The 15,167-nt window shown below is 41.0% G+C and overlaps 1 protein-coding gene across 6 annotated transcripts in view; it reads left to right on the top strand.

Moving 5' to 3' along the window:
• Nucleotides 1-15,167, top strand: part of Myom1 (myomesin 1) — a 135,089-nt gene that overhangs the window by 60,575 nt on the left and 59,347 nt on the right. For all 6 annotated transcript variants that reach the window (XM_038315278.1, XM_042054271.1, XM_042054270.1 and 3 more), the window contains 4 exons: nt 271-412; nt 3,444-3,643; nt 6,091-6,147; nt 10,516-10,640. In XM_038315278.1, the coding sequence (XP_038171206.1) occupies nt 271-412; nt 3,444-3,643; nt 6,091-6,147; nt 10,516-10,640 (524 nt within the window). The remainder of the gene's footprint in view (nt 1-270; nt 413-3,443; nt 3,644-6,090; nt 6,148-10,515; nt 10,641-15,167) is intronic.

Below are 15,167 nucleotides of genomic sequence, written 5' to 3'. Positions count from 1 at the left end.
TACAACAACTTTGGGAAGCAAGGGCAAGGAGACAAAACCCACGGAATCTTTTCAGAGCCCTTTTTTTTTTTTTTTTTAACATAATGTTCTTCCCACAAAAGGAAAAGCACACCTTGTTATATTGACAACAAATTGTAAGATTTGACGTTTGCTCTATGAAGGCAAATATGTAGCTACTATGTTCTGTAGGAAATGTGTGCACTATGACCTCAGTCTGCCACACTTGCAGAGCCTGCGTGAGCGATTAACAGGCTCCCTCTGTCTCCATAGATGCCGATGCGGAGATTGAAGGAGCCCCTGCATCACCCTTGGATGTGGTGCCTTTGGATGCTAACAAAGATTACATCATAATCTCATGGAAGCAGCCGGCTGTGGATGGAGGGAGCCCTATCCTTGGATACTTTATCGATAAGTTAGTGCTTGGCCTAATGTCAGTCTATGGATGTACAGATGTGTTCTTGATTTTTCCCATTATTTCTAAGTGAAAGCTTTCTCTTCTAGTTTTTGCCTTCTCTCCCTTTCTTTCTCCATATATGTTTAATACATATATAAACATACATATATATTAGCACCTACTTATTTACATAAATTCTTTGAATTTGGCAACCAGCTCATGTCACTAACTTGGCAAGAATGTAATGACTTTGTAAACCTAATAACAGAGGCCAATGTAGAAATGACATAACTGATATTCAATATACTTAACATTCATATTCCTAATATGGCAGTTATTTAAGAGTATTGCCTTTCGGAGCACAAATGAATTCCTTATACCATACAGTGTGGTTTCAAGTTATCCATATTATATAAAAAATAAGAACAAAAATTCATAGTGTTAGGCTACACTCTTACCTACGAGTCCTTGTTGATTACAGTCTTCAGTACTTAGGATTTTACATGTTCATATCCACTAGATTTGGGTAATACAAGCAACAAATTTAGATTATTGGCCCAAGTATGTGAGTCTCTGACTCAGCTTCTCTTCTGATAGTTACCCCAATTCCTTTTGATTTTGTCTGTGGAAACAATTAGAGACAGATGATCTATGTCGGTGTATAAACCTACTTGTAACAGTAAGTAAAGCATGCCTGCTGTGCTCAGTGCCTTCCAGAGAGGTGTTTAACTGTATACATGAAGTGGGATGGAAGCTCCACCTACTTCTGATGAATCTGGAGGTTTGCATAAGTTCTTTTCTTCCTGTCAGTTCTGCTTTGTTGTCTTCGACAAATAGCCAAGGGGTCTGCAAATTTTATGGAAGACTGGAGACAATCAGTGCACATTGTTCAATATTTACTGTCTGCTCTGATACTGCTCTAAACACTGCATGTGTTTATTACTAACCCATAGCCATCCCAGACAGGCCTTGTTATCACTAACCCATAGCCATCCCAGACAGGCCTTGCTCTTATTACAAGTAAGAAACAAAGGGCTGGCCGAAGCCACATGCCACAAGGAAACATTATGTTGCTTAAGGTCACATGGGTAGGAAACCCAGCAGCAAAATTCCGCTATCAACACAACTGTAGGTCAGTGCTCTCTCTGCTACAACATGCTATAGAAGCTTCTAGAAAAGATGCCCTTCACTTTTTCCCATGCACAAATGAAGGTTAAGAGGCATGTTCTAATGCCACCATGGCAGGGTCTGAACAGGGAGGTGGGGGAGTCCAGAGAGAAGCTTGGGAGATAGGTCTAGGAAACGTGCTGCAGCACCTCAGCTTTGCGCCACCCCACGAGCAACTCTAGACACTCTACAAAGCAGAGGTGTGGGAGGGTGGACGGAAGGCATCAGCTGCAAATACACTTGATAAGACTTTATGTAATGTTGAAGAAAATGATTGATGTTATCCCTAACAGAGAATGTACAACGAGAGTGAGGAAGGGAAGACCCTCCACCCCGTGTTTCATATTGATTGCTCCTAGAAGTATCCTCCCATGAGAACTATTCGAAAGTTAGACATTTTGAACATAGTGTCATATAGGGGACATATTGCAAACTAAAAGCCTTGTGTACTAATTGTGAAAAACAAGGGATCGCATTATCATAAGACTTCACAATTTACCCAAACAGCGAGTCTCTAATGCTGAGCTGATTGGATTGGTAGCCTCAGATTGTCTCCTGAGCAGTCCCCTGCCACTGTTATCTTCATTAGCAGGCAACGAGAAGTAAGTGTCCAGCCACTTCATTTCCCATGGGAATCTTCAGCCTCATCGTTAAAGAGACAACTGTGGCTGGACATGGCATGCAGGCCCAGCACTTAGGAGGTAGAGGAGTGAGGGTCATGAGTTCAAAACCAGCTCGGGTTACATAGCCAGACCTTGGAAAGAGAACAGAGGATGGAGAAGGAAAAGAAGCAAATAGATTACAGCAACCTTCCGACCCTTGTACCCACACAGAACAGTGATCATCAAGGAAGAAAACAGCACTGTTTCCCAAACTGCAGTACAAACAATTTTCTGTTCTGTTCTGTTCTGTTTGGCTGGTTTTGGTTTTGGAGACAGTCTCCCTGTATAGGCCTCAAGGTCATGGTCCTTCTACCTCAGGTTCCCAAATGCCAGGCTTACAGATGTGCACCACCATTCCCAGATGCACAATTATCTTTTTAGGTTCCAACTTGTCCAAAAATAATTCTGCTTTTAAACGAAAATGCCGAAAGAAGACAAAAAAAAAAAAAAAAAACCACTAACTGTGAACTTGAAAGTGTCAGCAGGAGGTGAGTGAGGGATCTCCCTAAGACTCTCTATAAGATTCTGCAGAGGTGGCACTGTGGTTAAAGCACTGGCTGCTCTTCCGGAGGACCCGGGTTCAAGTCCCAGCACCCACATGGCAGCTCACAGCTGTCTGCAACTCCAGTTACAAGACAATATCTTCTGTCCTTGGCAGGCATCAGGCACACAAGAGGTGAACGGACATCCATGCTGGCAAAACACCCATTCGCAATAAAAATACAACAAAAGATTCTGGATACACACATGTTTTTCTTACCCCACTCTAACTCCTCTTCACAACACACAAGGCCCTCCCCCCAGCCACTCAATGGGACAGGTCTGAGGCTGGTGAGATGTCTTAGTGAGTAAAGGTGGATGCCTGTACCCCACATTCATTCTCCCTCCCTCCCTCCTCCCTCCCTCCTCCCTCCCTCCTCCCTCCTTCCCCTCCCTCCCTCTTTCTCTCTCTCTGTCAGTCTTTCTCTCTCTCCTTCCCTCCTTCACCCTCTCTATAGCTGACCCCCCTCTCTCATACTTGAAATGTTTAAAAGAACAGCTTGAAGGACACATTGAACGTGAGTGGGATTGTCTTGAGTGTCTGAAGTCTAGCCCTGATAAGCCTTGCAGGTGTTGCAGGTTTTGACACAGGGAAGATCTGAGGTGACAGGGGAACGTGTGCCTTGGACCTTTGCTCTTAGCCATACTCGGCGTAACCTGCCGACCCCTCTTTCCCTCAGGTGCGAGGTGGGCACAGACAGCTGGTCTCAGTGCAATGACACACCTGTGAAGTTCGCTCGCTTTCCAGTCACCGGCTTGATAGAAGGTCGTTCCTACATATTCCGCGTCCGAGCTGTGAATAAAAATGGAATAGGCCTGCCATCTCGAGTTTCTGAGCCCGTGGCTGCTCTGGATCCAGCTGAGAAAGCCAGACTTAAAAGTAAGCCCTCTTCATTTCTCTGCATCTTCCCTGCACCTTTAAAAAAATACTGCGATAGGTGTCACTGCAAGTAATTCCTCTTCCGTCCACTAGAGGGCGGCAAGAGTAAAACATCTCTTGATCAGAAACTCCTGTGGTTCGGGTGAGTCCAAGAACATAAAAACAAATATTTGCTTTTAATTCATCTTCTGAGCTTTTTAAAAACCTCATTTTATTTTATCTTTAAAAAAATACTCAGAAAAATGAATCTTGATAATTTGTGTTTTACCCTGTCTCGAAAAACCAAAAAAATAAAAAAATAAAAAAAATTAAAAAAAAATAAAAAAAAATATGGGAACAAAAAGCCCAAAAATCATTTTTATTCGCATTATTAGTGTATTCCAAATATAACTGCATTTATGGTTCAAAGTGATTTTCTTTCTTTTCTTCTGTTTTCTTTCTATCTTTTCTTCTTCTTCTTCTTCTTCTTCTTCTTCTTCTTCTTCTTCTTCTTTCTTCTTCAGTTTTTCGAGACAGGGTTTCTCTGTGGCTTTGGAGCCTGTCCTGGAACTCTCTCTGTAGACCAGGCTGGCCTCAAACTCACAGAGATCCGCCTGCCTCTGCCTCCCGAGTGCTGGGATGAAAGGCCTGCACCACCATTGCCCAGCCAAAGTGAATTTCTTTACCTTGAAGTCTTTGTCCAAGTATTACTATCCAATCCTATGGGCTTCTCCATGTTGATTAAGAAACAAATTTACATCTGACCCAAATTTGGGTTTCCCTTTAGGTAATATAGAATAATCCTGAGCTGTCAAGATGGTCCAGCAGGTAAAGGACATGCTGCCAAGCCTGGTTATCTGAGTTCAGTGCCCGGGGCCCACTTGGTGGAAGGAAGGTGCTAACTCCTGCGATTGTACTCTGTGGCTTCTATGCACTCACATGCACCCATACATACACATACACAGACTTGTGTATAATTAAAATATAATCTAAAAGATCTTAAAATAATCATTTCATATATTTATCATTTCAAGCCTGAATATCAAAGTCAGGTATATAAATTATGCCATCAGTGGGGACCTGTATGGCATCCCCAATACAAGGGGCCCTAAAATGACATCCTAAGACTCCCTAGATGGTAGCATTTCATTCTGTCCCAGTAGTCCTTGTCACACGTCAGCCAGTGGCTGTTAGCCGGGGGCAAACGCACAGGCATGCCAGTGGTATTATTTGCCAGTTGTAAGAGTTTCCGGACGCTGTCAGATCCCCAGGGAGGAGGAGATAAAGCTATCTCCTGCAACAGGTCCACTCTTCATTTGCAGTTTATTCTTTACCTCAGTTACTTTTAGGGTCGCCACAAAATTCCAAGGAAAATTGCATTGCATTCAGGCTCTCTTCCCTGTTAAATTAGTCAATTCTATCTCACACTTTCTTGTACTCCTTTCTTCCTAAACTGTCTATCATCTATCTGTCTGTCTGCCTATCTATCTATCTATCTATCTATCTATCTATCTATCATCTGTCTATCATCTATCTTCCTATCTATCTATCTATCTATCTATCACATCTATCATCTGTCTATCATCTGTCTATCTATCACCTGTCTATCATCTATCTATCTTCCCATCTTCCTATCTATCTATCTATCTATCTATCACATCTATCATCTGTCTATCATCTATCTATCATCTATCTATCTATCTATCTATCATCTGTCTATCATTCTATCTATCTGTCTGTCTATCTATCTATCACAACTATCTATCAATCATACCTTATCTATCTGTTTATATGGGTATATTTGTGTTGGGGAGGGCATGATGCCACAGTGCTCGTGTGGAAGTCAGAGGACAACCAGTTAAGAGGAGTTGGTTGTCTCCTTCTACAGTGTTGGTCCTGGTTATCGAACTCACGTCTTCAGTCTTGGCAGCAGGCAGCTTTACCTGCAGAGCCATCGCTCCCACCCACTGTTCTCTTTCCCATGCTCTCAGGGCCATAGGACGGAGTTCTGTACATTATACCTTTCTCTTCCATCTTCCTTACTCATGTCCCATAGACAGCGCTTTTCAAAGCATAATAGGAAAGTTTTGCCCCCATTCAGCTCTCGTGCCCAATCTGCCTCTTGTCTCCCCTGACCTTCATGATACCAGAGAACTACTGTGTTATGACTGTCCTCGGTGTGTTTCTCCCGAACGTGTTGTCTCTGAAGAAGGCATGGGAAGCTCGTGGTTTGGGGGAGGGGAGTATGTACTGATAAGTAGACTGCAGAAAATTCAACTCAGTCCAGGGAGACTCTAAGTTCTGGCAAGGGCTGGGTTCCCATGGTACCTTATACATGTTGGCAAAGGTGCATAGGAAGACATGTAAGAGAACTAGAACCTATTTGACTAATGCAGCCAATTTATTGGTTTGTCGAAGAGTCAGAAGCACATTCGGGAACATGCGACTTTCATGCTTGTCCTCTGTAGGTCGTCCTTCAGCGCCCTGGACTGGACAGATCATTGTCACGGAAGAGGAACCAACAGGTAAAAACCCTGGCCGCTCCAGATGCCACGGCTGATGTGATGTGCAATTTAGCTTTGCTTGTAAATATTTATAATGGTTTGTGAAGCTTTGGAAAGAAATAGTAGCTGAAATAACATATCAAAGAATCGTGTGTGGGGGGGGTCATGGGATGGGGGTTGAGCCCAGGGCCTTGTACAGGCCAAGAACACATTTCCTTCCAGGCCCCAAAGAGTCACATTCCATTTAAAAAGACACACTATGGTGTAGTTGTCATATGATGAACTGTGCATATGTTAATGCATACTTTGATGGGCTTTATGTGTATGCATGTGTGATATCATTGCTGTGACCAAAGCAGCAAACGTGCCCACCACTTCTAAGACCGTCCCCCCATCTCCAGGTCATCTCTGGCCTGCTTTCTGACATTGCAGTTGGTATTGTCCACATTTTGCATAGATAGGGCCATACTCATTTTTGTTTCCTTTCGTTAGCATACTTACTTTGTGATTTATTGTTTGTGTAGGTGCACCTATAAAATTAATAACAAATCATCCGTGTCCTGTTAAAGTTTATGTAAGTCAGATGTGCTTGCATAGACGTGTGCACTTCACGTCTCTAGGGCACACCCATAAGAGTGGAAGAGATGGCTCGCTGCTAGGTGTAAGTTTCATTTTCATAGGAGTTGCTGTTTTTACCGAGATGATTGATCCACTTTACACTCCCATCAGCACCATGTGAGAATTCCCAGAGAGACCTAGTCCTCCTTGGGACCAGCAGTCTTTCTAAGTTAGCTTTTCTAGCATTCTTGTTGTGATGGCTCTGTATTTGACGTGTATTCTCCTAATACCAAACATCTTTTCATGTCACACTGCCGTGTCAGTTGACATGTGTTGGTAGATCTGAGGGTTTCGCCTTTCTTTTCTTCCCCTAAAAATGTTAGGGCATTTGCTCTTCTGTTTCAACAAGTGACCTATTTCAAGTTACTGTTTCTAGACTGTACGGAGGACCCGTCATTTTTGGGACTTGCATGTGGCTGTCAGTGTCTTGGAACTGTCTATTGAAACAGGATCTTTACCCATGGAATTTGCCTTGGCACCGCAGTCAAATTCCACTGCTTTCACTCTTGTGCATCTACGTCTAGAATCCCTACCAGCCAGTTTTATTTTCTTTACATCAATATCATACTCTCATGGCTACTGTTGCTCTCTCCTCTTGTGTCATTGTTCCCAGAGCTGTTTAACTATTTTAATTCTTCATCTTTTCATGTCAATTTAAATCAACTTAACAGTTTCTACAAAGATGCTGAAACTCAGATGATACTTAACACCGTTGAGTTCTTCAATGTGTGGAAAAGCATATGCCGATTTTACTTGGGTTATCAGCCTTTCTTTCAAATGAACCTTTCTGTTAGTGCAGATTTTCTGCTTAGCAGTTGTTTCTCCTTTGGTCTGTGTGAAAAGTCTTTGTTTCACTTTCCTTCTTGTCCAGATCTTCACTGACTATAGAATTCTAGATTGACAGTTACCAGTCAGTACTTTGAAGAACTAGTCCAGTTGAGAGGCAGTAACAATGGCACGAGGAGCCATGGATCAGGGAGGACTTGTGTCACAGGAGTGGATGGAGTTCTTGCAGCTCCTTAAAATACTGCATGGACCAGACATCAAGATTTTAAAAATTATCCCAGTGCATTAGAAATAGCCAGAGTAAAGATCAATGAAAAACTGAAAAGTAATGAAAGTGGCAGTTTGCCTAAGAAATCGGAAGAGCTGGTGAGAACAGCTCTTGTTGCTTAGAATGTGTTACACAGGGTAACCACACTGAACACAAAGCCCTGACACTGGTCCCGGGGAAAAGTTTCTAGAACATGTGCCATATTGTGATGCTCCCACTCAGAAACAGGAAGTCTTGTAGGATAAAACAAGTCTTTGCACATTTTAACTTTAAACTTAAAACTCTGGCAAAAGTCCTAGAAATGTAGATATTTTTCTTGAGTTAGTTTGTTGGAAATGAATGAATCCAAGAGCAGCTTCATAATTTAATTTCCCATGAAGAGAGCACTGCTAAGAGCTGCAGAGCTTGATGTTAGCAGCCTCAGAGATGCCCTGAGATGCAACTAAGAATCAGCCCTTCCACAGTGACGTAAACGCTTGCTTAGGGAGGTGTCGCAGATTCCCTTCTCTTTCCTGGTGGCACATTTTGGTCTTAACAATGCCATTTGAGAAGGAAATGGCTTGACAAGTTTATGAGTTTTCATCCCATGGAAACACAATCACTTGATATAAATTGCTAGATTAAATTGATGTTTAGACCCTCAAATATTAAATTGGTCAAAACCAGTTTCTGACAGCCTGCTACAGAAGGTAGCCTTTGTTCCCAGAACACTGCAGTTATTTTGGCCGCTAACAATCATTTAGTTTCTTTTAGTGACAGGGTGTTTCTCTGTGTTTTTGTAAAAACACTTTAAACCAGTGTTCTGTGGATAGATGAATGAACTATCAAAATCACTTGAGGTCACTATGGAATAAAGACATCCTAACTTCTTAAGGAAGTAGCCACCATCCATGAGGCGATCTATGGTTTTCATAGTTACCTGCATTTATGTAACAATGAGATTATTTAAGAAATGTAATAGCTGCTCTCTCCTCATTTTAATCAATAAAATGTCAATGAATTTTTTCCCATGTCTCATCCCTGAAAAGACTGTCAGTATCACAAAGGGGCTTGGAGTCCCACCATCTACTTAATGGAGGAAGAGAGAGGAGAGAGAGAGAGAGAGAGAGAGAGAGAGAGAGAGAGAGAGAGAGAGAGAGAGAGAGAGAGAGAGAGAGCTTAGTTCCTTATGTTGTAGATCTGTACTGTAACAATAACTATTGTCACTGTGATTTTTGTCCCTGGGTCTGCAGTATAGTTTTTCTCTGCTTGCTTCTGTGATATTCTTTTTATCACTGGTTTTAGAATTTTGATTATGATGTACATCAGTGGTTTTCTTCCTAAATATTGTGCTACTCGAGTCGGTGGGTTTATAGCTGTCCTCTGTTCTGAGGAGGTTCCACTGTTGTTCTTTATTTTTAATGGATTCCTTTCTCTCCTCTACTAGGAGTTTCGGTTATACGCCACTTGAGGCCACTGAAATTGGTTCTCAGCTCCTTGACCATGTGGAATGTATATAACCATGGTTTATGTTTGTAGCCACTTCCGTGTCCTTGTCTCCCAGTTATCACAGATGATACTAATTCTGTCACCTGTGGCATTTCTGGGTTTGTTACAAATGATTCTTCCCCCTAATATAGGCTTTATGTTCTTGCTTTCTATATATACTTTTTTTCTCTTTTAGTTAATACCAGGTATTTTGAGTTTATATTGTTTGATGCTGGATATTTTTAAATTTGTAGAAATGCCTTTGAATATTTTTTTGAGGAAACAAATCTTTTCAAAGTGGCAGGGAATTCAGCTGTTATAGAGGGAATGGAAGAAGGGAGGGATGTAGTGAGGAGCTGCGGGCCACATCCCACCGCCCAGCTCCTGGCCGCCTGGCTAGATTATGCCCTGAAATAACAACACACGAATTGTATTCTTTTAAACACTGCCTGGCCCTTTAGTTTCAACCTCTTATTCACATCTTGATTAACCCATATCAAATAATCTGTTTAGCACCACAAAGTGGTGCCTTACCGGGAAGATTCTAGCGTAAGTCCATCTTGGGCCGGAGCTTCATCGCGTCTGGCTCAGAGAGGAGAGGCATGGCATCTGTCTCACTTAGGAGAGGCATGGCATCTGACTGAGCCATCTACCTCACTTCCTTCTTCCTGTTCCGTCTACTCCACCCACCTAAGGGCTGGCCTATTAAATGGGCCAAGGCAGTTTCTTTATTAAAGAATGAAATCAATACAAACAGAAGACTCTCCCACATCAGAGGGAGGAAAGAAGGGGAAGGCAGGTAAGACATTTTCTAATGAAGATGTCATAATTGTGAGGTAGATCCAGAGGATACCATGTGACTCCTACACTTTTGACCTTGACACAGAAATCAACCCCACCACCTCGTGGCCCACTCTAGACTTCAGTTTTTCCTTTATGTACTTTGGAACCAAACACACACTTCTTTGCCTGGTTCAATTTCTCTCTTCATCAGTTTAGCAGTAAATCATATAAAGACAAGTCCAGTCCCAGATTCCCTTGGTCTGTCTGTATGCTATGCACAGTGGCATCTGAATAACCAAATGAATGGTTTATTATTATTATTATTATTATTATTATTACTATTATTATTTTTATTGGAGATAAGGTTTCTTTACACTGGAGCCAGGAAGAGAGAGGCACTTGTGGCTCTCCATGTGTCTCCGGCTCCCCTGAATATGTGCACCTCACTTTACCTTGTTGTTTTTCAGAGGGTGTCATTCCTGGCCCCCCCACAGACCTCTCTGTCACTGAGGCCACCCGGAGCTACGTAGTGCTGAGCTGGAAACCCCCTGGCCAGCGTGGTCACGAGGGCATTATGTATTTTGTAGAAAAGGTAAGACCCCAGCATTATCACCTATACTACCTCCTGTTAATTTCTAATCACAGTGGAGCAATTACAGTAGGACAGCAGCAGGAATAACTAAACTCTTTAAGTTCCCATAGATTATGAACTGTCTCTGTTGAAAATATAAATGACACATAGAACTTCATCATGGTGCCTTGAGACTCCCTCATGTTCCTGCTCTATAGATTGCCTGTATGGCGGTGTTCTCTAGAGCAGCCCCCGTCTCTCTTGTGATGGAGCAGCTCTAATGATGGCTGTCTGAACATGATGAGGGTAGAGGGCAAGAGGAATAAAGAAGTTGTACTACTTCCAAACAGGAGGGCGAGGGGAAGACAAGGCTCCACACACCACTGTGAAGCTGTATTCTTCATACACAATAGATCGGGGCTGGGTGACGGAAGCAGTCTGAGATGCTGGATTCTTTCCCCCATGTCTTATAATCGTGCTGGGATCAGAGTGTTAGGGGACAGCATACAGTGAAGTGAGCTGGGCAGGGATGATGCGGGAGCCAGCGGGAGCCATATCCAAAGGGGTCTGGTGAGCATTTGTGAGCGGCTAGTCAGGGAGTGTAAGAGCTGGCCAGGGCATTACTGAAGGAAGTGGTTCTGCTGCCAGCACAGAAACACATGAGAATCCAGACAGCGTGGTAAGTCCTCCTTCACAAGATCATGGCTTCTGAAAGAATATTTAAGAATTTGTTTAATATGAAGCTCCAAGTCCCTTGTTGACCAAGCACTTGCCTAGGATTTATGATGCCCTTGGTTCAATGCCCACTGCCACAAAAATGAGATCAGAATTTAATTGAGATGGTGTTTTTGTCTGATGTGTAAAAACATTTGTGTATTTATTCAGAGTAATGTCTATTGTTAACAAAAATGAGACTAGTGCTTATGCTTTAAATTTCATCTTTGCACAATTATATAAAAAGTTTTTTATAAAATATTTGGAATTCAGTTTTCCTCTTTCATCTGGATTGTTTTTCTGATTATTCAATTTCAGAATAAATGTTAGGTTACCTTCCCTTACAATTACTGTGAGAGGATCCATTTCTGAGGAATATAGGTTTATGGAGACATCTACAAATTAGGTGATAATATAAAAACAGGGTGCAGATATCATGTGTTTTAAGTGCTGGGACTGAACCCAGGGCTCATACACACCAGAGCACTGCTCTGACAGACTTCCTACTTTGAGATCTTATCGCTGCCCCCTAAGTGGCTATGATTACAGGCTTGTGCCCCCAGGCCTGGCCAATATACAAACTTCAGAAGTGTATTAACATATATTGATTATGAATAATAATGACTTCCATTATAGCATTTTTGTGCAACTCATACTTTCTCTTTTCCCTTTCTTCTCCTGCTGACTCCCCATTTCCCCCCTTCTATTTTCTTGTCTAGTTTTGTTTTTTGGAGGTTTTGTTATTATTTTGTTTGAGTTTTTGGTAATCAGTGGGTTTCACTAGTGTTGCTTACAGGAGGACAGTTGAAGAATTGTTTGTAGGAACAGAGGGGCCTTATCAGTGGATACTGCACTGAATAAAATGTCATTTTATTTCATAAATGTTAAACATAAGCTAATGAGTACCCATGAGACCCTGCCCATTCCACCACAGAGTGTTGACTAACCCAAGTATGTATGAATTTCCCAGTATGCAATTTATATAGAGATACCTTTGTGTGTACACACACACATGCACACGCACACATGTGCATGCACACATGCACACAGTATGCCCATGGCAGTACATGTGCCAGACATCAAACTATGAAAGTTTATTTTCTCCTTCTTCCATGTGGGTCTCAGGATCAAAATTAGGTAGTTAGGCTTGGTGGCAGTTGCCTTTCTGACTGAGCCTTCTCACTAGTAAAGTATGCAAGTATCTTAAAAGCCTTTTATTTATTTCAAACTTGTGATCTTAAGAATTACACTAGAGTGCCAGGAGGTGGTGATCCACACCTTTAATCCAAGCACTTGGGAGGCAGAAGCAGGCGGATCTCTGTGGTTCAAGGCCAGCCTGTCTACAGAGTGAATTCCAAGACAGCCAGGATTGTTTCACAGAGAAACCCTGTCTCGAAACAAAACAAAAACAAAACAAACAAAAAAAAAGAAAGAAAGAAAAGAAAAGAAAAAAGAATTACACCTGATTAACACATTATTGTCTGTGATTTTCCGTTATTGATATTTTTGGTGGTGAACATTTGTCTGATGTTCCTGAGATCGATGTCTTGCTTCTTTCTTATCTGCAGGAAACTGTAAACAATAAGTTTATGACTGCTTTCCCATGTAACAAAGACTAGAAATCTTCCAAGGTCTGGTTTTATGAAATCTAAAATTATATGTATAGTTTCCTATTTTCTAAATGTTATCCCCAAATAAAATGTTATCACCTTAAACCATTTTCTATTTTAATAGAAGCAATGATAGAGTAATAGCTAAATGTACATTTCCTGGTAAATTTAATACACACCCATGCCCACTGCATTTCTTTGACACACTCCACAGGAAAAGGCTCTGAATGAACTCTGTGACAGTAATTACCATTTTGCCAACATAATGACGCAGAACACCCACTCAGACATGTGCTTCAGATGAGTCAGTGCTGGCTTCTGTTGACCATTTCCTTTGGTCACATCAACCTGAATTTCAGAAAGTCTCTAACTTCCCCAGATCAAAGTACATATCATTTATCATTAAACAATTAAACATTTTTTCCTATCAGCCTGCTCAGTTGTGTAAACAGAGACTGCACTTTCGTTACCCAGCCACCCAGACCTGAATAATCACACAGAAACTATATTGATTACAACACTGTTTGACAACGCCTCAGGCATATTTCTAGCTAACTCTTACATCTTAAATTAACCTATTTCTATTAGTCTATGTATTGCCATGTGCCATGGCATTTACCTCATTTTCTACATGTCTTGCTTCCTTGGCAGCTGACTGGTGTCTGCTTGATTCAGCCTACTCTTTCTATATCTCTATATGGATTTCCCTCCTGGCTTTACTCTGCTAAATTATTGGCCAAAACAGCTTTATTCATCAACCATTAAACTCATATACAGAAGGACATCCCACATCATCTTCCCTTTTCTATCTAATTAAAAAGGAATGTTTTAACTTTAACATTGTAAAATTGCATATACAAAACAGTTGTCAAGCAAGAATTATAGTTATAATATTTAGTCCCTTTACATTTGGCAAATTAAGGAAAATACTCTATCATCTCTCCTATCTTTGTGAGTCTAAAGTTTTATATCTAATTTATCTTTTACCATAACTAAGGAAAACTATAATTATATAATTTGATGGAGTCTTCAACTCCATCAAAGACCCCAGAAGGATATAATATTACCTATGTAAACAGAAAGTGCATTGTAAGCAGCTTTCAAAACTGTAGAAATGACAGAGACATCTCACTGCTTGGACAGTCACCCAAAGTTCTTTTGTAACATTGGGGCATCCATCTTCAGCCAATAAGCCGACTTTTCAGTGAAGCAGGAAATTTGGAGATCAGTTCTGCCTTGTACTGGCAAAGTTTGTCAGTTGCTTTCTTCTGTGTCCTGCAGAATGTCTGGCAGTTTCTTCTGTGAAGCAGGAACTCTAAAAGGACCATCCTGTCTTTTGGAAAGTTAAGCATTCACTTTTCTATGGGTCCTGCATGTCCTGTTCATGTAACATACCATCAAGCGGTCCAAGCAAGAACAGTTTCTTGCCCAAATGGCTAGCCTTGTTACATTGAAGGCAAATTCCATAACAAGTTTCTTCAATTCCCATCAACCTCTCTAAAGTAATTGGTGTTGCCAGAAGCAGACATGTCTCACTGTTGAGAAAAGCCTAAGTTTTAAAAATATTTTAAATGCCATATTCTGTAGGTCTTTAAAAAGTTTGAAGAATATCTACCCATCTGAAATATATCTCTGTATATCTAGAAAACTTAACTGGCATGACTACAAGTTTGACAGTTATAGATAATTATCTATTAATTCATAGTTTTTAATTATATATTACATTTTTACTGAGCTGTATAAAACTCTTAAACAAGAGTAGAAATATACATATAGCAAAATTGACCTTAAATTTGTATCAATATACCAAAGTCCATACCAATGCAGTAGTATTCATTTCTATATCATATCCCCATTTTTTTCTTTAGAAAGACCTTGACTGTACCCACTAATCATTTATAATCAAGTCCTTTAAATGAAAATAAACATTTATAAACAATATTTGGGAATTTATAGGTTTTTATACTACTTCCTGATGATTGGGGGTGCTGTTAATCAGGTCTTTCATGGGGTATCTTGTGTGGTTGGTCCATTTCAACCAGAAGTCCTAAAACTGTCATGGATGTTGGACCACCTAGGCCATCACTTCAGGGAGTCTTATTTGGCCAAACCATGTTAGCCAATAAGGAATACACAGCTTTCTATTCTCTGTGGAAACAAAAGCAGAACCTCTTTTCCAAAGTAACATGTCCTTAGACCTAAATTTTGAAGTCAAGATAACTTT

The sequence above is a fragment of the Arvicola amphibius genome, chromosome 18, assembly GCF_903992535.2.
Source record: "Arvicola amphibius chromosome 18, mArvAmp1.2, whole genome shotgun sequence".
Classification (NCBI taxonomy): Eukaryota; Metazoa; Chordata; class Mammalia; order Rodentia; family Cricetidae; genus Arvicola; species Arvicola amphibius.
This window is presented reverse-complemented; position numbering and strand designations above follow the sequence as displayed.